Below are 22,372 nucleotides of genomic sequence, written 5' to 3'. Positions count from 1 at the left end.
TTATTTCTGATTTTGAGTCTTCTCTCTTGATGAGTCTGGCTAAAGGTTTATCAATTTTGTTGATCTTTTCAAAGAAACAGGTTCTGGTTTCATTGGATTTGTGGGGTTTTGGTTTTGTGTGGGGTTTTTTTTCCCCTCTATTTCATTTATTTCTGCTCTAATCTTTATTGCTTCCTTCCTTCTGCTAGCTTTGGGCTTTGTTCTTTCAAAGTCTAGCTCTTTTAGGTGTGAGGTTAGATTATTTGAGATTTTTTGTTTGTTTCTTGAGTTAGTTTTGTATTGCTATGAAATTCCCTCTTAGAATGGCTTTCTTTACTGCATCTCAAAGACTTGGAACCATCGTGTTTTCATTTTCATTTGTCTCCTTGTATTTTTTTTTATTTCCTCCTTGATTCCTTGGTTGACCCATTCATTGTGTAGGAGCATGCTATTTAGCCTCCATGTATTGGTATTCTTTTTAGATTTTTTTCTTGTGATCAATTTTTAGTTTCATATCATTGTGGTTGGAAAAGATACATGATATGATCTCAGTCTTCTTAAATTTATTGAGATTGTTTGTGGCCTAACATGTTATCTATCCTGGGGACTGTTCAATGGGTACTTGAAAAGAATGTGTATTCAATGGTTTTTTGGATGGGATGTTCAGTATGTCTTTTTTAAGTCCATTTGGTCTACTATGTTGTTCAAACTCACTGTTTCCTTATTGATTTCTGTCTGGATAATCTAAATTGATATAGGTGGAGTGTTAGTTGTCTGTTATTTTTTATGTATTTAGGTACTCCTGTGTTGAGGGCATAGATATTTAGTTGTTATATACTCTTATTTGATTGACCCCTTTATGATTACGTAGTGGCTTTCTTTGTCTCTTGCTATAGTCTTTGTTTTAAAATCTACTTTATCTAATGTAAGTATTGCTACTCTACCTTTTTTTTCTACCTTTTGCATGGTGCATTTTTTCCAGCCCTTCATGTTCAGTCTGTATGTGTCTTTAGGTCTGAGGTGAGCCTCTTAAAGGAGCATATAGATGGGTCTTGTTTTTTTATCCATTCAGTCACCCTCTGTCTTTTGATTAGAGAATTTAGACCATTTACATTCAAAGTAATTATTGAGGGGTGCCTGAGTGGCTCAGTTGGTTGAATGTCAGACTCATGATTTCAGCTCAGGTCATGATCCCAGGGTTATGGGATCAAGCCCATATCGGGCTCCATGCTGAGAATGGAGCCTGCATAAGATTCTCTCTCTCTCTTCTTCTGCCCTTCTCCCCCACTCATGTGCATGCTATGAGCATGCACTGTCTGTGTCTGTCTGTCTGTCTCTAAATAAATATAGATAGATAGATAGATAGATAGATAGATAGATAGATAGATACTTACGTACTTCTTGCCATTTTGTTCATTGTTTCTGGTTGTTTTTGTAGTACTCTGCTCCTTTCTTCTTCTGTTACTCTCTTCCCTTGTGTTTTGTTGGTTTTCTTTAGTGTTATGCTTGGATTCCTTTCTTTTTACTTTATGTATCTATTGTAGGATTTTGATTTGTGATTGGCATTAGGTTTATATATAACATCTTAGGTGTATAGCAGTCTGTAAAGTTGATCAAACTTAAGTTCGAGATTAAGTTCACACACACTCTAAAAGTACATTTTTATTCCCTCTCCACATTTTATGTAGATGATGTCATATTTTACATCTCTTTATTTTGTGTATTCCTTGACTGGTTTTTGTAGACATAATTGATTTTATTACTTTTGCTCCATACTGGCTTTACAAGTGATTAGTCTATTATGTGTAGAATTTTTTTAAGTTTATTTATTTATTTTGAGAGTGCACACGGGCAGGGGAGAAGCGGGGCGGGGGGGGGGGGGGTGGCAATGTGGGGAGAGAGAATCCCAAGCAAGCTTTCATTGTCAGCTCAGAGCCCAATGCAGGGGTCAGTCCCATGAACGTGAGATCATGGTGTGAGCTGAGATCAAGAGTTGGACACTCAACCAACTGAGCCACCCAGGCGCCCCTCTACTGTCTATTATATGTTTGCTTTTACCTGTGAAAGTTTTTCCTTTCATAATTTTCTCCTAATTATGGCCTTTTCTTTCCACTCAAAGAATTCCCTTTGACATTTCTTGTAAGGCTTATTTAGTGGTGATTTCATCCTTGAACTTTTGTCTGGGAAACTTTTTGTATCTTTTTTTATTCTGAATGATAATCTTGCTTGTAGAGTATTCTTAGTTCCAGGTCTTCCTTCCAGTACTTTGAATATATCATGCCACTGCCTTCTGGCCTACAAAGTTTCTGGTGAAAAATCAACTAATAGCTTTGTAGGGTTCCCCTTCTGTAGTAACTGGTTTTATTTTTCTCTTCTGCTTTTTTTTAAATTTTTTTTTAATGTTTATTTATTTTTGAAGGAGAGAGAGACAGAGTGTGAGTGGGGGGGGGGGGTGGGCAGAGAGAGAGGGAGACGCAGAATCGGAAGCAGGCTCTGGGCTCTGAGCTGTCAGCACAGAGCCCAACGCGGGGCTCAAACCCATGAACTGTGAGATCATGACCTGAGCCGAAGTTGGACACTCAACCGACTGAGCCACCCAGGCACCCCTCTTGCTGCTTTTAAAATTCTCTTTTTATCATTACTTCCTGCTATTTTCATTATTACACATCTTGGTGTGGACCTCTTTGGGTTAATCTTGTTAGGGGCTCTCTGTATTCAGATATCTGTTTCCTTCCCCAGATTAGACAAGTTTTTAGCTGTTATTTCTTCAAAGACGTTTCTGCCCCCTTCTCTCTCTCTTCTCCTTCTGGGATCCCTATAATACGAATGTTATTACACTTGATGGTGTTGCTGAGTTCCTTTAACCTTTTCTCATTTTTTATTCCTTTTTTTTCCTTTTTGCTGTTTAGCTTTGTTGCTTTCCATTACCCTGTCTTCCAGATTGCTGATCCATTCTGCATCCTCTAATCTGCCCTTCCCTCTAGTGTGCTTTTTTTAATTTTAGTTATTGCATTCTTCATCTCTAGTTCTTTTTTATGTTTTTGTTGAAGTTCTCCTTGAGTTCATCCACTTTTTCTCAAGTACAATGAGTATCTTTATGACCATTGCTTTGAATTCTTTATCTAGGTATATTGCCTATCTCAGTTTGATTAGCTCTTTTGCTGTGATTATGTCCTGTGCTTTCATTTGGGACATATTCCTCTGTCTCCTCATTTTATCTAGCTCTCTGTTTGTTTCTATGTATTGGGGGCCAGCTGTGACTCCTGGTCTTGATAGTAATGGCCTTGTGTAGAAGAGACCCGGTGGTGCCCTGTAGTGCAGTGTCCCTGGTCACCAAAACCAGGTGCTCCAAGGGTGTCTCCTCTGTGGGAAACATGCACCCTACTGCTGTGGCTGAGTTGCATTTGCCTTCAGCCCAGATGGCTGCAGTGACCTGCTCTGCCTGCTCTGGGCACACTGGGCAGGGTTTGGTCCCTGCACAGCCAACTAAGAGGCTCAGCTGCTGGAACTGTGGGCACACTGATGTAATCTCTCCCCTTCCCCAAGACAGCAGTCCCTCTGGAGTGGTGCTGGTCCCTGTTAAGGCTGCTTGTAGTAGGGCAGGAGCTGTGCTAGAGGGGCACCTGCCAAGGCAGGCAGGTCCCCAGGTGACCATGGGGGCAGGGCACTTGGTGCTAGCGAGATAGGTAGGGAGTATTAGCCCTGGTGCCCACAGGTGTCTGGCTATCTAGGCTGGGGGAGGAGAAGAGTGCCCAGCACAGAATGGTGCCCAGCAGTTTTGTTCTTGAAGTCTCCCTGCACCTCCAGCACATACTGAGATTAATAAATGAATATTCTTCACATATACCCTGGGCACTTTTCAAACTGCTGCTTCTTTGCTGTCTCTCAGGCCAAGTTATTTATTCTAGCTCTTCAAGGGCAGGGACTTCGTTTCCTATTGCCCTCTGGCTCTTCCAGCGTTAGGCCTTGCTAATTTTTAAAGTACCTGGAGTTTAGCCCTGCTGGTTTTACAAGCTCCCAAAGTTAAGCCCCACTGGTTTTCAAAGCCGCATGTTACCAGAATTCCTCATCCCACTGCCTGGGGTGCCTAGGGTGGGGTCTGATCCTCTCCTCTGTGCTTGTGGTGTCCCTCCTGTTTGTGGTTAGTCTCACAGACGGGTGGGGGTTGGTTCCCAACCGTGTCTCAGCCCCTCCTACCCTTTTCAATGTGGCCTCCCAACACTTAACTGTGGATGGTCTGTTCTGCCAATCTTCCGGTGGTTTTCAGAGTAGAGTTAGTTGCACAGATAATAGCTGTTATCTTGATGTGTTTGAGACACGGTGAGCTCAGTATCCTCCTACTCTACCATCTTCCTGATACCTCTGCTTCATGTATTTTAAAGCTCTGTTATTTGGTACATGCACCTTCTGGGTCATTTTGAACCCCTTATTGAAATGACCCTTTTAATCTCTGGCAGTATTTTCTGCTATGAAATCTACTTTGATATTAATACAGACTTCTCTTTCTCCTTATTAGTGTTAGTATATCTTCTTCCATTCTTTTACTTTTAACCTATTTGTATATTTATACTTAAAGTGGATTTTTATAAACAACATACAGTTGGGTCTTGCTTTTTATCCAGTCTTACAGTCTCTGCCATTTAATTGGCATGTTTAGACCAAGATCTACAGCTCACAGATCAAATCCAACCACCGCCTGCCTTTGTAAATAAAGTTTTACTGGAAATACAGCCAAGGCCATTCATCTATGTATCATCTGTGGCTACTATCACTACAGTATCAGAGTTTGCCAACCCTGGTTTAGACCATTTACATTTAATGCGATTATTAATATGGTTGGGTTGAAAACAGCCATGTTGTTATTATGTTTTTTATTTGTCCCATCTGTTCTTTTTTCCATTTTTTCTTTGTTTCTGCCTTCTTTTGGATTAATTGGATATTTTTCATAATTCCATCTGATCTCTTATTGCCTTGTTAGCTGTAACTCTCTTTTCATTATTTTAGTGATTGCTCTTAGAGCATTCAGAAAATAACCAGAGGGAATGACCCTGGAATTCCTTGATTTCACTCTAACTGTATCACCAGAATGTTACCTTTCTGACTTCTGTTAACCGAAGGTATACATGCCATATGCCATAGCCTTTTTTTCTCTTTATTCTTTACAGAAAAGATAGGGTACATAAGGACTTTTGTTTGCCTATATGTGAATAACTATAATAGATGTTTTATATGTGATTTAGATTGAGAGTAGAATTGAATTTTTAAGAACATCTACCTATAGGATAGGTAGGATGGAACATCTACCTGTAGGATGTTATATTAATTCATTATTTTGAGTCACTTTTTGAAATAGTGATTATTGAGATGCTCTAATATATAAAGGTCTGTGTCTTTACAGGCAACGATTAATATCGTTTTTGACCGGGTTGGGAAAACTGATCCTGTCACAAGAGGCATTGAGATCACTGTGAATTATCTGGGGATCCAATTTGATGTAAGAATTAAGTCTGTTTTTGTTCTTCCCATTCTCCATTGTTTTTTGACATATTCTTATAGCAAATTTGTAAAGGGCATAAAACCGTAAGTGATGGCTGGTACTTACTACTGACTTAGATGCCGATTATTTCTATAGTTCATCTTCTGCTTTTCTGTAGCTGACTGCTCCTCACCAGTTTCTCCCCACCAAATATTAGATACTTCTCTCTCTGATATATAATGAGATCTTCAAATCCAAAACTCACCTTTGATTCCTCTAGTAGAAAATTAACTACTAATTAGCGTTCCACGTTAGAAGTGAAATTATGTCTGCTGTAAAAAATTTATCTTTATCAATTAATTAATGTGGACTTTGAGCTAAAGATGGTAAGTGTAACCCGTGCAGTTTTAATTCTCTTTCTACCTGTTTTATGATACCACTATCATTAAACACTCTTGTCCCGATTTATGTTTTCTGTCTTTATTAATAGAAGAGTATATTTAAAAAATATATATATATACATATATATATATATGTGTGTGTGTATACACACACACACACACACACACACACACACACACATATATATAGCCAATGATTCTAGTTGATTAGCACTTTGATAGTAAGCCCAGAGTCATGCTCTTAGTCCCTGTGAGGACCATTTAGCTGGGCTAGGATCCTAGTGACAGACTGCATGCTACCCCCAGCCATCCGTCTCAGCTGGACATGCTCCTGGTAGCTAGATGCTGGATAAAATGAAAATGAACCAGAGCAAAATGAGCTCCAGTCCTTGAGAAACAATTCAAAGCACATGTTTTTGTTTTTGTTTTTAATGTTTTTATTTATTTTTGAAGGAGAGAGAGAGAGACAAGAGCATGAGCAGGGGAGGAACAGAGAGAGAGGGAAACACAGAATCTGAAGCAGGCTCCAGGCTCTGAGCTGTCAGCACAGAGCCCGACGCGGGGCTTGAACCCACGAACTGTGAGATCATGACCTGAGCCGAAGTTGGACACTTAACTGACTGAGCCACCCAGGCACCCCAAAGCACGTTTTTTGATGATAAACCAATGGTGTAAACTTTTTCACGTGAAGGAACATGGTACCTTTCGTTCAAGTAGTTTATAAAATATCCCATAACCCATGTTTCACTGTTGTTACATATGTGTTTTCTTCTCCTCTTTTCATTTTTTCCTGGGCTCAGTTATTAGAAGTGTTCTTCCTTATCAGTGCTTTGTGAGGCTACTTAGTTGCTGTGTGTGTGTATATATATATTTAATCTACAATTCATCTGCATACTCCACGTTTCAGAATTCTGAGTAACACCTTTAGATGTTAGTAATAGCACTTCCCTGGCAGCTACTTTTCAGACCCAAATCAAGCACAGGGTTCCAAAGCTGCCTGCCACTATGAAGCAGTCCAAGAGGAGAAAAAGGTACCCTCGTGTAATTCAAGTGAAGGTCAATTATGTCCTAGACTGTAGCTGAGAATGTTTACATATTCTTTTCTTATAAAAAATAATTTCTTAAAGTTATGGGCAATGAGGGGACTATCCTTCACAGATGTTAAAAGTAATTTAGCTGCTATTTAATTTCCTTTTAATCCGTGCTTTTCACATAATACATTGAAGCTGCATCATTAGCTCCATCTCTGTTTCCTCAGACTGACTAGTGTTATTTTCATCACTCCACTGCACTTGCTTCCGTCCTGTCTTGATTAAGTCTCATTAAGATATCCACTACAGGGATGCCTATGTGACTCAGTTAAGTGTCTGACTCTTGATTTCAGCTCAGGTCATGATCTCATAGTTGGTGAGTTCAAGCCCTGCGTCGGGCCCGCTCTGCGCTAACAGTGCTTGAAATTCTCTCCCTCTCTCTGCCCTCCCCCACTCGTGCTCCTTTTCTCTCACTCAAATAAACATTAAAAAAAAAAAAAAAAAAAAGATTTGCACTGCCACCTTCCTAGGTGTTGTTAGTTGCACCTTACTTTTCTCCCTCCCTAAAAAAAAATTTTTTTAATCAGGTAGGGCCCGATGAAGTACCCTCTCACAGTCACATAAGCAATCAGAATGCATCAGGAGAATAGCCTTCACGTGTCTCTCACAGATTTCACAGATACTTTTCCTTCTTTTTATGGTGGCAGGTGAAGTTCTGGTCTCAACACATTTCCTTCATTCTGGTTGGAATCATCATCGTTACATCTATCCGAGGACTGCTGATCACTCTTACCAAGGTAGGTTGTATCATTGAGTTTAAATTTCTTATTTGCTTAATTACACGTGGCACCACAAGATAATTTTACCTAATTAAGATTTCTGCCTTCTGAGATCTTAAACAACAGTCACAAATAGTTGGATTTACATCCCACGCCCGTCAGATGTGTACTTTTACCGAAGGTCATAGAATGAGATCATGGTCCATTGCATTCACTGATACGGCACCAGCATCTGGGAACAGAAGCTGGCATGCAGTAGGTGTTCCAGGGATACTTGGAATGGATGAAGAAGACTGGAGGTATTTGGGTTAGAATTTGAGTATTTGAGGTGTTTGAGGTTAGAATAACTGTGAGGGTCCCTTATAAGGAGGACATGGGAGTAGGAGAAGCAGAGTGTTTGGCTATTTTCTGATCAACACAGGAAGGCTTCATGGAGGCAGAAGGTAAATTTTCTCTTGGAGACAAGGTGGGGAATCTCGAAATCCAAGAAGGGTTTGAATGAAACGAGTGAAGAGGTTGGGAGGGGAGGAGGAAGGATGGATCTACAGGCATCTCGCACAATTTTGGAAAGAGCTCAGGAGCCTAGTAATAATTATAAGAGCTTGGAGTGGTCTGAGGTAATCTGCTCTATTATTTCATAATGATATGAAAGTCATATGTGTCACATAGTTTCTGACAAACTTGATACAGATTGGAATCCCTTCATGTCATAACGTAATTCTTAAAACCCCCAAATATCCCTCTGAGCACAACATAGCAAGCAGTCTGTTTCTCTTCATGGCGTTAACTGTATCAGTCGTTCCCTATGGGATTGCTGCATGGAAGAGACTTTATTTTTTTAACGTTTATTCATTTTCGAGAGACAGAGCATGAGCAGGGGAGGGGCAGAGAGAGAGGGAGACACAGAATCCGAAGCAGGCTCCAGGCTCCGAGCTGTCAGCACAGAGCCCGACACAGGGCTCAGACCCATGAACTATGAGATCAAGACCTGAGCTAGGACACTTAACCGACCGAGTCACCCAGGCGCCCCGGAAGAGACATTTTTAATTATGCTACTTAATGTTCTTGACACAGGTGTCTAGCAGTACCGCATAAATTCTCCTCCCTTTCTTGACAGTTCTTTTATGCCATCTCTAGCAGTAAGTCCTCCAACGTCATTGTCCTGCTGTTAGCACAGATAATGGTGAGTTTCACGAACTAGCTTTATGATTACAACTGTAAAATACCAGAAGTGTTTTGTACTTCTGAATATTTTAACAGTTCCCTTTGATCCCTGACCACAAAGTGACCTCTGGGTTAATTTGTTTAACTTCTAGGGCATGTACTTTGTCTCCTCTGTGCTGCTGATTCGAATGAGCATGCCTCTAGAATATCGTACCATAATCACCGAAGTCCTGGGGGAGCTACAGTTCAACTTCTATCACCGTTGGTTTGATGTGATCTTCCTGGTCAGTGCTCTCTCCAGCATACTGTTCCTCTATTTGGCTCACAAACAGGCGCCAGAGAAGCATATGGCACCTTGAACTCCTGCCTGTTACAGACTGCTACGGGCCAGTAGCGTCAGAATTTGGATTTAAGAGAAAACAATGGAGGGGACCAGGGCCTAATATTTTTTAAACAATCAAAACACTGAGGTAGCAGATTCTACCTCCAGCTTATGCCTTCCTCCTCAGCTGATACTGTGATCATGTAGCATTAGCTAGAATGTGAGCGTGAAGTAAACTCAAGCTAGCCCTCAGCGGAGCGCATCCCACATGGGTTTGAGGCTGATGCAGCATGGCGGAAGAGGGGTGGAAAAGAGCCAAGAAACTAGTCTGGGAGAATATACTGGAGCCCTAGGGTAAGGGGAAGTCTGAGGTAGCTGGGCCAAACACACAGGATCTCTGTCAAGGCTCACATGGAGGAGGTTCTGGCTTTCCCTTAAGATTGACAATCATTAAAATCAGATTGGAACCCTTTGGCCTTAGCTTCATTTTATCAAGGATAGCTTGGTAGTGTGCTTGTGTGATCTAACGTGAGTTGGCATCCCCCAGCCAACCCCCGCCCCATAAAAATTACCAACAGGTTATCTGTTCTTGTCCGGGGATGGAATGGTGTGCTACTGAGATAGATTCTACCGAGAGAGGTCAGGTATATCATCTTTATTGATTTCCTTTTAAGTCCGTATTTGAGAGTGAATTAGTGTGCATTCAAGTTGGTGATGATGTCTCAGTTTTTTTTTTCTTTCCATCTGCCCCTTCATGCTGTGGGGTAAAACAATGAATAACTGTTAACTGGAATAAGTTTTCCTATTGTAGACCCTACTTTTCTCCATCTGTGAAAGGAAAATGTTGGAAAGTTTATAGAATATTCAGAAATGCAATTTAAGGAAATCCTGAATTTTATTGTGCTAGGACTTCCAGAGGCAAAATGAAAGTTAAAGCATAAAAGCAAGTTTACCAAAAACAAAAGCACTATTAAGGTTTGATCAGCTAACAAGGAAGACTCTAAAGGCATTCTTAATGGCATCTGTTTTAGCAACCACAACATTCTTACAAAACCATAATTTTAATAGGCTTATCTGCTCAGATACTATAATGAGCTCTCACATGTACAGATTTGTGAATCATCTTTGGTGCTCAAGGAGCCTATAGAATTAAGAGATAGCATCACACAAAGAAATGTAGTTAAGTTGAAGCTTGAAAGAGATCACTTGAAAAGAATCTGGTTCCTGCCTTAAGTTGACCATAAATAACCCATCTATTGCGGTATCTGCCCCCAAGGCAAATGACAACAGAAGACAGTCACACGTGATGAACTGGTTCCCAGAGGAGCTCTTCTCTAACAGAGACAGTAAATGGGTGGCAGCTCATTCCTTGGGAAAGGATTCTTTCTGAACGCCCAGAAACAGCTGTCAGCCAAAGCCACTATTTGCTCTCATCACATCTCTGTGTCTTCAGAATTGGAAGAAGAATGTGAGGCTGTACTGTGCGCCTGTGCAAAAGAGAACAAAAGATCTGTAAGTGCGAGTATGAATGTCAGCAGTTGCATGACTTGAGGCAGGGAGAAGAGTCCCTCACTAGAAGCCAGGTAATCTGGATTTTACACTTGGCTTTGTTTCCAGCTTGCTGTTTGACACTAACAAATTTCTTAATGTCTACATATCTTTTCTATAAAGCTAGCACAGTCCTAAAATTGACTTGCTATAGAGCTATCACTGAATTTTTTAAAGACAACTAGAATGCTTTCTTTGTGAAGCAGTCACGAATGCAAGGTCAGTGGCTACTATGTGTGCTGTGGTCTGAATGTATGTCTCCAAAATTCGTCTATTGAAATACTAACCCTGAGGTCAGGTGATGATATTAGGAGGTAGGACCTTTGGGCGGTGATTAAGTCATGAGGGCAGAGCCTTTGTGGTTGGGTTTAATGTCTTATAAGAGAGCCCCCACCCCCAGAGCTCCCTATCCCCTTCTACCATGTGAGGACATAGCAAGAAGTTGGCAGTTTGCAGCCTGGAAGAGGGCCTTCTCCGGACCCGAAAGCTGTCAGTGCCCTGATCTTGGATTTGCCAGCCTTCAGAACTGTAAGAAATAAATCTGTGTTGTTTATAAGCCATCCAGTGTATGGTCTTTTATTATAGCCCCCCAGACTAAGTGGGTGTTCATTAACAAATAGCATTTAATTTATATTACCAATTAATTGTAAATAGAGTAGAATTAAAGGTAGTAGAAAGAAGAATGATGCAAAAGACTTATCAAGGAATTTTTTTTTTTTTTTAATTTTTTTTTCAACGTTTTTTATTTATTTTTGGGACAGAGAGAGACAGAGCATGAACGGGGGAGGGGCAGAGAGAGAGGGAGACACAGAATCAGAAACAGGCTCCAGGCTCCGAGCCATCAGCCCAGAGCCTGACGCGGGGCTCGAACTCACGGACCGCGAGATCGTGACCTGGCTGAAGTCGGACGCTTAACCGACTGCGCCACCCAGGCGCCCCATAGGAATTTAATCCAAATACAGAGTAATGCTTATTCCTCCCTAGCAATAATACGCCGCCAATGATCTTAAAAACAACATGTCCCTAAACACCACGGTTCATTTTCATGCTTACCATTAACCAGGCCCTGTTTGAAGTGCTTTAGTAGTCTTAGATAATATAATCCTAATAACAGTCCTACAAATCCTCCTTGTTTTACAGGTGGGGATAATGCCGCAAAGAGAGAAGAAATCCATTTGCCCAAGGACGTTAAGTGACAGAACCAGAATTTGTACATAGCTAGTCTGATTCAGGTTCTTCTGGTGGTTCCATTATAATTTTGATAAACTTACCTTCTCTGGACAGTTACTGTCAACTCCATGCTATGAAAAGGAAACTTGTCCTCATACCACTTCCTCTCCACCAAAATGACTTATCTTTACATTGTAATTTTCTAGTATTCTAGGAAATCTGTGGCAAACATAGACCTGAGGTGTACTTATGAAAGACTTTATCATACTCTGATAGGTTAGATCACTGAGAGAAACCTATCACCACTCACTCGTTCTTTTGCCACGTGTGAGTCGTGCTCTGGTTCTGCCAATGTTCCTTCATTGGCATCAGGGGGGGCATCCAGTGGATCAGCCATAGAGGAAACGATAGGGATTTTCTTAGCCTGGAAATAATCATAGGCCTTCTTTCCACAGACTAAGAGTGTGACATTCTTCCCACTATTCTGGATTCTGTCCACCACTTTCTCATAGGGTTCTTCCAGCACCTTCCCTCCATTCACTTCGATGATGATATCCTCATCCTCCAGCCCTGCCAGTTCGGCAGGGCTGCCCTTCTGCACCTGTGAAAAAGAGGTTCTGAATTATCACTTTCAGGCACAGATAAGGGAATGTTAGATTGGCTTCTCTTCAGAGGAAAGAGGGCTTTGAGAATTTCTTCTTAACCATGTTATTTCTCCTTGAGGTACAGAAGAAAGGCACTCTAATGCTTTTCTGCTTCTCAAAGCTTCAACTTCCATATTCAAATGAATACCATTGGAGGGGTCCAAGATGATAGCACAAGACTCTGAACTCACCCCACCCCCCTCACGGACACCAAATCTACACCTACATACAGAGCAATTCTTCCTAAAGAACTGAGGGCTGATTGAACAGTATCTGCATAACAAAGGATAGAGAGACCACATAAGGAACAGCAGGAGACATGGAGGCAAGGTCATGATCAAAACCGCGCTGCACGAGCGACAGAGCACGGAGGGGTCTGCACACAGACTGGGGTGCAGCAAAAAAGCAGTTTAAAGAGCAGCTGGACTAACTGAAGGGAACCAACTCACTAACCCTAGAGCATCCACCAAATGGGAGGGAAACTGCTGAACTTCTCCAGCGTCACAGCCACTGGCAGGTACCACTGTTTACATTCCGTCTCTACCTTGATAGTGCAGATGGGCCCAGGTCCAGGCACTCTAGCCATCCTGCCACCTCGGCAAGCCCTTGGACCTTAGCCCACACCAGCGCAAGGCAGCCCCAGGATGGCACCCACCAGGACACCCTCAGCCTTTGCCTGCTACAGCTCCAGCTGTGCTGCCAGGGCACAAAGCACCCCAAAATACCATCCCCCGCCCTCAGCCCAGGCCTGCTTCAGCCATGCCACCAACGCTGGCTCCAACCAAAGCCACCAGGCAGACGCAGTCTGCAATGGGGACATTTCTACACAAGGCCACTCCTTTAAGACAGAGAGAGGTGGCTGTTTTGCCTAATTCATAGAAACAAACACCAAAAGTCAAACAAAATGAGAAAAAATATGCTCCAAATGGAAAGAAGACAAAACTTAAAGAACTGAACAAAATGGAGATGAGCAATCAACCTGCTGAGTGAATGAACTCAGAACTTACAGAAGATATTTTCTATCTCTTTAACTCTGATTGGTTTTTTCTTAAAATAACTGGAAAAAATACACCAGAGGGAATCAACAGATGATACAGAAGAATCAGGTAAGTGATCTGCAAAGACAGGTAATGTGGAAAGCACCCAAACTGAGCAACAAAAAGAAAAAAATTGTAATTGAGTTTAGGTTAAGGAATCTCTGGGAAAATCTCAAGCATAGTAACACTCATGTCATTCCTGTCAGAAAGGGACAGAGAGCCTATTTGAAGAAATAATAGTTGAAAACCTCCCTAAAACCTGGGGAGACACTCCGGTCCAGGAGAGCCCCAAACAAGATGAACCCAAGGAGGAACACCAAGACCCATAATAATTTAAATCTCAAAGATTAAAGATAGAGAACCTTAAAGGCAGCTAGCTACATACAAGGGAAATGCCGTGAGGCGCTCAACTGATTTTTCAGTAGTAACTTTGAGCTAGATGCCACTCTCCCTCGGGCCTGTAAAGGGCTCAAAGGAAAAAAACCTACATGCAAGAATGTTCTACCAACCAAGATTATTTTCAGAATTGAAGGGGAAAGAGTTTCCCATACAAAAGTTAAGGAAATCACAACCCTTAAATTAGCCTTGTAAGAAATGTTGAAGGACCTTTTCTAAGCAGAAAAGGCCATAACTAGAAGAAAATTATGAAAGGAAAAAATTTCACCAATAAAAGCAAACCTATAGTAAAGGTGGTAATCAGTCACATATAAACCTAATATGAAAGTTGAAACACAAAAGTAGTAAAATCAATCATATCTTTAAAAAAAATATAAGGAATTTACAAAATAAAAAGATGTGTAAAATAAGTTAAATGTGGAGAGGAGGGAATAAACATGTGCTTTTAGAATATACTTGAATTTAAGTGACCATCAACTTAATATACACTGCTATATATTTAGGATGTTATGTAGGGACTTCATGGTAACCATAAACCAAAAACTATAATTGATACACAAAAAATTAGAAAGGAATCCAAGCATAACATAAAAGTCATCAATCACAAGGGAAGAGAACAAAAGAAAGAAACAGAAGAACTACAAAAATAGCCAGAAAACAAGTAACAAAATGTCAGTAGGTACATGCCTATCAATAACTACTTTAAATGTAAATGGTCTAAATGCTCCAATCAAAAGAGGGTAACTGAAGGGATATAAAAACAAGACCCATCTATATGCTGCCTCTAGGAGACTCACTTCAGGCCTAAAGACACAGGCTGAAAGTGAAGGGCTAGAAAACATATACCATGCAAATGAAGCAGGGGGCTGGGGGAGAAGCCAGGGTAGCAATACTTACATTAGATAAAATAGACTTTTTTTAATAAGTTTTTTTTTTTTTTTTTTAATGTTGATTGACTTTTGAGAGAGGCAGAGAGAGAAGGAGACACAGAATCCAAAGTAGGCTCCAGGCTCTGAGCTGTCAGCACTGAGCCCAACATGGGGCTCAAAACTACAAACCATGAGATCATGACCTGAGCTGAGGTTGGACACTTAACCAACTGAGCCACCCAGGAACCCCAATAAAATAGACTTTAAAACAGACTATAGCTAGAGACAAAGAAAGGCACTACATAATGATAAAAGGAACAATCCAACATGTAACAATTATAAATATCTATGCACCCAACATAGCACCAAAATACATAAAGCAATTTTTAATATACATAAAAGGAGAAATTGACAGTAATACAATAACAGTAGGTGATTTATAACACTCCACTTAGATCAGTGGATATATCATCCAGACAGAAATCAATAAGAAAATGGGGGCTTTGAACAACACATTAGACCAGACAGACTTAACAGGTATATACAGAACATTCCATCCAAAAACTGCTAAATACACATTCTTTTCAAGTATATATTGAACATTCCCCAGGATCGCATGTTAGGCCACAAGACAAGTCTCAATAAATTTAAGATTGAAATCATATCCTACATCTTTTCCAACCACAACAGTATGAAACTAGAAATCACAAAAAAAAATCTAAAAAGAACACCAATATGGAGTTTGCTACTCCATGTAGCTACTAAACAATGAATGGGTCAACCAAGAAATCAAGAAGGGGGGAAAAAAACAAAAACATGGAGACAAATGAAAATAAAGACACAATTCAAAGTCTTCGGGATGTAGTAAAAGCAGTGCTAAGAAGCTTATAGAGATACTGCCCTAAGAAATAAGAAAATTCTCAATTTAGCCTTCTACCTGAAAAAGCTAGAAAAGGACCAAAACCCAAAGTTAGTAGAAGGAAGGAAATAAAGATCTGAGTGGAAATAGAGATGACAAAAAATAGAAAAGATCAATGAAATCAAGACCTACTTCTCTGAAATATAGACAAAATTGTGTACCTTTAGGCAGACTCATCAAGAAAGGACTCAAAATGAGAAATGAAAGAACTTACCAGCAACAGCATAGAAATACAAAGGATTATAAGAGACTATTATGAAAACTTAGAAGCCAATAAATGGGACAACCTTCCCTCTTGCCACTTTTATCCAACACAACACTGGAAAACCTAGGCACAAGAATCAGACAAGAAAAAGAAATCAATGCATCCAAATTGATAAGGCAAAAGTAAAATTATTATTTGCAGATGACATACTATACATAGAAAACCCTACAGACTCCACCAAAGAAACTATCACTATTTGTGGGTTCAAGCCCTGTGTCGGGCTCTGTGCTGACAGCTCAGAGCCTGGATCCTGCTTCAGATTCTGTGTCTCCCTCTCTCTGCCTCTCCCCTACTCACACTCTTTCCCTCTCTCAAAAATAAATAAACATTAAAAAAAAAATTTTTTTAAGATATAGTACAAAGCTACAGTAATCAAAACAGTGTTGTACTGGCACAAACAATAGACACATAGATCAATAGAACAGAATAGAGAGGCGAGAAATGATCCCATGCTTATTTGGTCAATTAATCTACAACAAAGGAGGCAAGAATATACAGTGGAGAAAAGACAGCCTCTTCAATAATGGGGCTGTGAAAACTGGACGGCTACATGCAAAACAACGAAACTGGACCACTTTCTCACACCATACACAAAAATAAACTCAAAATGAATTAAAGACCTAAATGAGAAACCTGAGACCATAAAAATCCTAGAAGAAAACGTAAGCAGTAATGTCTTTGACATTGGCCTTAGCAACATTTTTCTAGATATATGCTCTCAGGCAAGAGAAATAAAAGCAAAACTAAATTATTGGGACTACACCAAAATAAAACAAATTTACACAGCAGAGAAAGCATCAATAAAATGAAAGAGCAACCTACTAAATGAGAGAAGATATTTGCAAATGATAACAACACCAGCACAAATAAGTTGATTAAGAATTGGGCAGAGGCCCTCAATAGACATTTTTCCAAAGACATGTATATAACTGACAGACACATGAAAAGATACTCAACACCACTGACGATCAGGGAAACACAAATTAAAACCACAATGAGATATCCTCACACCTGTCAGAATGGTTAACATCAAAACAACAAGAGATAACGAGTGTTGGCAAGGATGTGAAGAAAAAGGAACACTCATGCATTGTTTGTGAGACTGTAAACTGGTGCAGCCACTATGGAAAATAGTATGGAGGTTCTTCAAAAAATTGAAAATAGAAATATCATCACTCATATGAGGACTTTAAGACACAGAACAGATGAACACAAGGGAAGGAAAGCAAAAATAATATAAAAAAAGAGAGGGAGACAAAACATAAGAGACTCTTAAATATGGAGAATAAACAGAGGGTTACTGGAGGGGTTGTAGGAGGGGGGATGGGCTAAATGGGGGATGGGCTAAAAGGGGCATTAAGGAATCTACCCCTGAAATCATTGTTGCACTATAAGCTAACTTGGATATAAATGTTAATAAATAAGAATTTTTTAAAAAAGAAAATAGAAATACCATCGGTTCCAATAATTCCACTACTAGGTATTTTACCCAAAGAAACTGGAAACACTAATTTGAAAAGATACATGCACCCCTATGTTTATAGCACCATCATCTACAATAACCAAAATATGGAAACAGCCTAAGTGTCCATTACTCAGCCGTTAAAAAAAAAAAAAAAAAAAAAAATGAAATCTGCCATTTGAGACAACATGGATGGACCTAGACGTAAAATAAGAGAAAACAAATACCATATAGTTTCACTTATATGTAGGATGAAAAAAAAAAAAAAAAAGGCAGAAACAGATCCATAAATAGAGAATAAACTGATGGTTGCCAAAGGGGAAGGGATTGGGGTGATGGACAGAATGGGTGAAGGAGAGTAGGAGATACAGGATTCCAATTATAGAATGAACAAGTAACAGAACAAGTTACAGCAGGACTATGGCCAATGATATTGTAATAGTGTTGTACAGGGACAGATGGTAGTTATACTTGTGGTTGAGCACAGCATAACATTTAGAGTTGTTGAATCACTATGTTGTACACCTAATAGAACATGTGTCAACTATACTTCAATAAAAATAAATAAATTGGACAACCTAGAAGAAATAGATAAATTTCTAGAAACAGAATCGTGTAAGACTGAGTCAGGAAAAAATAGAAAATCTGAGCAGACTGATTACAGGTAACAAAATCAGGAATCATAAACTCTCAACAAACAAAAGTCCAGGATAAGATGGCCTCACAGGTGAAGTCTACCAAACATTTAAAGAAGAATTAATACCTATCCTTCTCAAAGTATTCCAAAAAAGCAAAGAGGAAGGAAAGCTTCCAAATTCATTCTACAAGGCCAGCATTACCCTGATACCAAAACCTGACAAACACACCACAAACATACGCAAAATTACACACCAATATTCCTGATGAACATAGATGCAAAAATCCTCAAAATATTAACTGACCAAATTCTACAACACATTAAAAGGATCATTAACCACAATCAAGTGGGATTTATTCCAAGGATGCAAGAATGGTTCAATATCCACAAATCAATGTGATACACCACATTAACAAAATGAGAGTTAAAAATCTAATGACCAGCTCAATAGATGCAGAAAAAATATTTGACAAAATTCAGCATGATAAAAACAAAGTGGACTTGGAACATACCTCAACATAATTAAGACCCTATATGACAAACCCTCAGTTAACGTAGTCGGTGAAAAGCTGAAAGCTTTTCCACTAAGATCAGGAGGAAGACAAGGATGTCCACTCTTGCCGCCTTTATTTGACATTGTACTGGACGTTCTAGCTGCAAAAATTGGAAAAGGAAAAGAAACAAAAGACATCCAAATTGGCAAGGAAAAAGTAAAACTGTCACTATTTGCAGATGACATGAGACTATATGTAGAAAACCCTAAAGACTCCACCAAAAACTATTAGAGTAAATGAATTCAATGAAGTTGCAAAAGCGAAAACATTAATATACAAAAATCTGTTGTGTTCTTATACACTAATAACAAAGTAGCAGAAAGAGAAATTTAGAAAACAATCCCATTTGCAATTCCATCAAAGAGAATAAAATACATAGGAATAAATTTAACCAAGGAAGTTAAGAAAGAGTTTTAAAAGACCTGTACTCTGAAAACTATAAGACATTGATGAAAGTGGAGATGGCACACTTAAATGGAAAGACATTCCATGCTTATAGATTGGGGGAATAGCGTTGAAATGTTCATACTACCCAGAGCAATCTACAGATCCCATACAATCCCTATCAAAATTCCAACAGTGGTTTTCTCCAAACTAGAACAAAAGATTCTAAATTTGTGTGGAACCACAAAGATCCCAAATAGGTAAACAATCTTAAGAAGAACAAAGCTAGGGGTCTCACAATCCCAGATTTTAAGGTATCCTCAAAGCTACAGTAATCAAAGCAGTGTAGTACTGGCACAAAAACAGACACATAGATCAACGAACAGAACAGAGAGCCCAGAAATAAACCCACGCTTATATGGTCAATTAACCTACAACAAAGGAGGGAAGAATATACATACAGTGGGGAAAAGACGGTCTCTTCGATAAATGGTGCTGGGGAAACTGGACCACTTCCTCATACCATACACAAAAATAAGCTCAAAATGGATTAAAGACCTAAATGGGAGACCTGAAATCATAAAACTCCTAGAAGAAAACACAGGCAGTAATTACTTCGGCATCGACCTTAGCAACATTTTTGTAGATCTGTCTCCTCAGACAAGGGGAAAAAAGCAAAAAGAAACCACTCAGACTACATCAAACTAAAAAGGTTTTGCAGAGTAAAGCATCAACAAAACGAAAGGGCAACCTGCTGAATGGAGAAGATATATCCAATGACGGGTTAATATCCAAAATATATAAAGAACTTATACAACAACAAATAATCCAATTAAGAAATGCACAGAATGGGCGTCTGGGTGGCTCAGTCGGTTGAGCGTCCAACTTCGGCTCAGATCATGATCTCGCGGTCTGTGAGTTTGAGCCCTGTGTCGGGCTCTGTGCTGACAGCTCAGAGCCTGGAGCCTGCTTCAGATTCTGTGTCTCCCTCTCTCTCTGCCCCTCCCCCGCTCATGCTCTGTCTCTCCCTGTCAAAAATAAATAAATGTTAAAAAAAAATTTTTAATAAAAAATAAAAAAAAGAAATGCACAGAAGACCTGAATAGTCATTTTTCCAAACACACACACATGCCAACAGACACATAAAAAGATGCTCACCATTATTAATCAGGAAAGTGCAAATCAAAACCACAATGAGATGTCACCTCACACCTATCAGAAAAGCTAGTATCAAAAAGATAAGAAATGACAAGTATCAGTAAGGATGTGGAGAAAAGGGAACGAACCCCTGTGCACTGTGGGTGGGAATGTAAATTGGTGCAGCCACTATGGAAAACAGTATGGAGATTCCTCAAAAAATTGAAAATAGAAATACCATAAGATCCATCAATTTCACTTCTCAGTATTTACCCAAAGAAAACAAAAACACCAATTTGAAACTATGCACCCCTTTGTTTACAGCAGCATTATTTACAATAGCGAAGATATGGAAGCCACCTAAGTGTCCACCAGTAGATGAAAGGATAACGAAGATGGGGGGAGGGAGGGGTCCACAATGGAATATTACTCAGCCATAACAAAGAATGGAATCTTGCCATTCACAACAACATGGATGGACCAAAGGCAGACAGAAATCAGCCTTATTATTTCACTTATATGTAGAATCCAAGAAACAAAACAAACACTCAAATCTAGAGAAAAAATTGGTGGTTGCCAAAGCAGAGGCAGATGGGGGAGGGATATGGGCAAAATAGGCAAAGGGGATTAAGAAGTACAAGCTTCCAGTTATAAATAAGTAAATCACAGGAATTAAAAGTACAGCTTAGGGAATATAGTCAATAATATTTAATAACCGTATGGTGACAGTGGTAACTACACTCACCAATGATGAGAATTCGTAATGCATATAATTGTGAAAATGCTACATTGTACACCTGAAATTAATAGAACATTGTATGTCAACTATACTTCAATTTTTAAAAAATCATGAAGATCATCAGAAGAAAATAAGTAGCATTACAGTGGTTGAGTACCATATTGTAGGTCTTCTGAGCTGGAGCATTAATTAGATTTCATAGGCTCCCCTTCTTCATTCCCAACTTGAGAGCTATGGGGATAGTCTCGCTGTCACTCCCTATAGGCTGAGGGCATTACGCCAAACGCACAGGAGTAAACAAGTATCACTCCCAGTCAGACTTGGTAGTGACTGTCAACTACAGTCATGTCGATTCACTCTATTTGACTTGAAAGTACCTAAAGACAATTAGATGTTTAAGAAAAATAAAAGATGTGAGCTTAGGATGTACTCGTCACTACCTTAAAGGGTACGGGACCATGGCAGCATTTATTTAAACCCAAGTGAGACCATCAATGTAGGCCTTCAATGTAACCTAAGCCATCAATGAGTGGGAGAGACTAGGACTCTCCTAACTGTGGTGTGTTCATTGGGCTGCTAGAACCAGATTACCATACCTCTTTGACGAACGAGCCTGGCCGCCCCTGAATGGTGTTTAAGTGAAAGCCATAGCCATTTTCACCTTTAACCAGCCTGCAGAGTTTAGGCTTATGATCTCCTACTTCCTCTGTAGTATCTGGACTTGAAACCTCCACAGGAGCGGGAGCGGGAGCCGGAGCGGGAGCCGGAGCGGGAGCCAGAGCCTCCTTGACAGAACCATTAGGCAGTTCTTGGCTTTGATAGTAGAGAAATGGAGAAAAGTGAGCCTTTGGAAAGGAAAGGAAAGGGGGAAAAAAAAAAAACATGAATTGTAAGTATGAGTAGTTATATTTTATTAAATGTGCTGGCTTAATTTACAAGGTGTCATACATGGTCCACAGCTCTTGCAGATACATCTGATTGGGGGCAGTAAAATTTCTCTACCACCCTAACCAGAAAAGGTATAAAGAAATATTGAGCTCGGTCATGAGTAATGTGTATAAACATGTAACCAAATACGCATATACATAAAATAAAAGCTGTTACCACCATCTGAAGTACACGTACTAATTTGTTATACTCGTTTTTATTATTTATTGTTGTAACCATTAGCTGAAACTTCTGTTATGCCAAACTGATCTTTAAATACTTCTAATCCATCTCAACTCCCAGACCATCCATGTGAAGAAGAGTGTGATGGTCTTGAATACAAAAGAGGCATAGAACAGGAAACATATGACTGGTTTTTGTAAATCGAATTAACAGCTTAGACTGTGGGTTTTAATTGAGAGAATCAAAAAGGTAGATTTGAGTATGGCAAGATCCTGGACCAGCAGTTAAATTGCTGCCCACGAGTGTCCAGGACTTTTATTAGGCAATGAGTACAAAATCAGGCAACTGA

General features: G+C 39.7%; 2 protein-coding genes across 5 annotated transcripts in view; one reads left to right on the top strand and one right to left on the bottom strand.

The window, feature by feature from the left end:
* The window catches only part of GPR89A (G protein-coupled receptor 89A), an 84,173-nt gene extending 74,549 nt beyond the window's left edge, over positions 1-9,624 (top strand). For both annotated transcript variants that reach the window (XM_058695393.1, XM_058695386.1), the window contains exons 11-14: positions 5,378-5,473; positions 7,595-7,684; positions 8,784-8,849; positions 8,983-9,624. In XM_058695393.1, the coding sequence (XP_058551376.1) occupies positions 5,378-5,473; positions 7,595-7,684; positions 8,784-8,849; positions 8,983-9,189 (459 nt within the window). In that variant the 3' untranslated portion in view covers positions 9,190-9,624. The remainder of the gene's footprint in view (positions 1-5,377; positions 5,474-7,594; positions 7,685-8,783; positions 8,850-8,982) is intronic.
* Positions 9,625-10,028: 404 nt separating this feature from the next.
* The window catches only part of PDZK1 (PDZ domain containing 1), a 43,411-nt gene continuing 31,067 nt past the window's right edge, over positions 10,029-22,372 (bottom strand). For 2 of the 3 annotated variants that reach the window (XM_058695313.1, XM_058695321.1), the window contains exons 7-9: positions 21,510-21,758; positions 12,181-12,471; positions 10,029-10,639 (exon numbers count right to left, since the gene is read on the bottom strand). In XM_058695313.1, the coding sequence (XP_058551296.1) occupies positions 10,586-10,639; positions 12,181-12,471; positions 21,510-21,758 (594 nt within the window). In that variant the 3' untranslated portion in view covers positions 10,029-10,585. The remainder of the gene's footprint in view (positions 10,640-12,180; positions 12,472-21,509; positions 21,759-22,372) is intronic. The other variant, XM_058695330.1, reaches the window with a different exon arrangement.

The sequence above is a fragment of the Neofelis nebulosa genome, chromosome 2 (assembly GCF_028018385.1).
Source record: "Neofelis nebulosa isolate mNeoNeb1 chromosome 2, mNeoNeb1.pri, whole genome shotgun sequence".
Taxonomy (NCBI): domain Eukaryota; kingdom Metazoa; phylum Chordata; class Mammalia; order Carnivora; family Felidae; genus Neofelis; species Neofelis nebulosa.
This window is presented reverse-complemented; position numbering and strand designations above follow the sequence as displayed.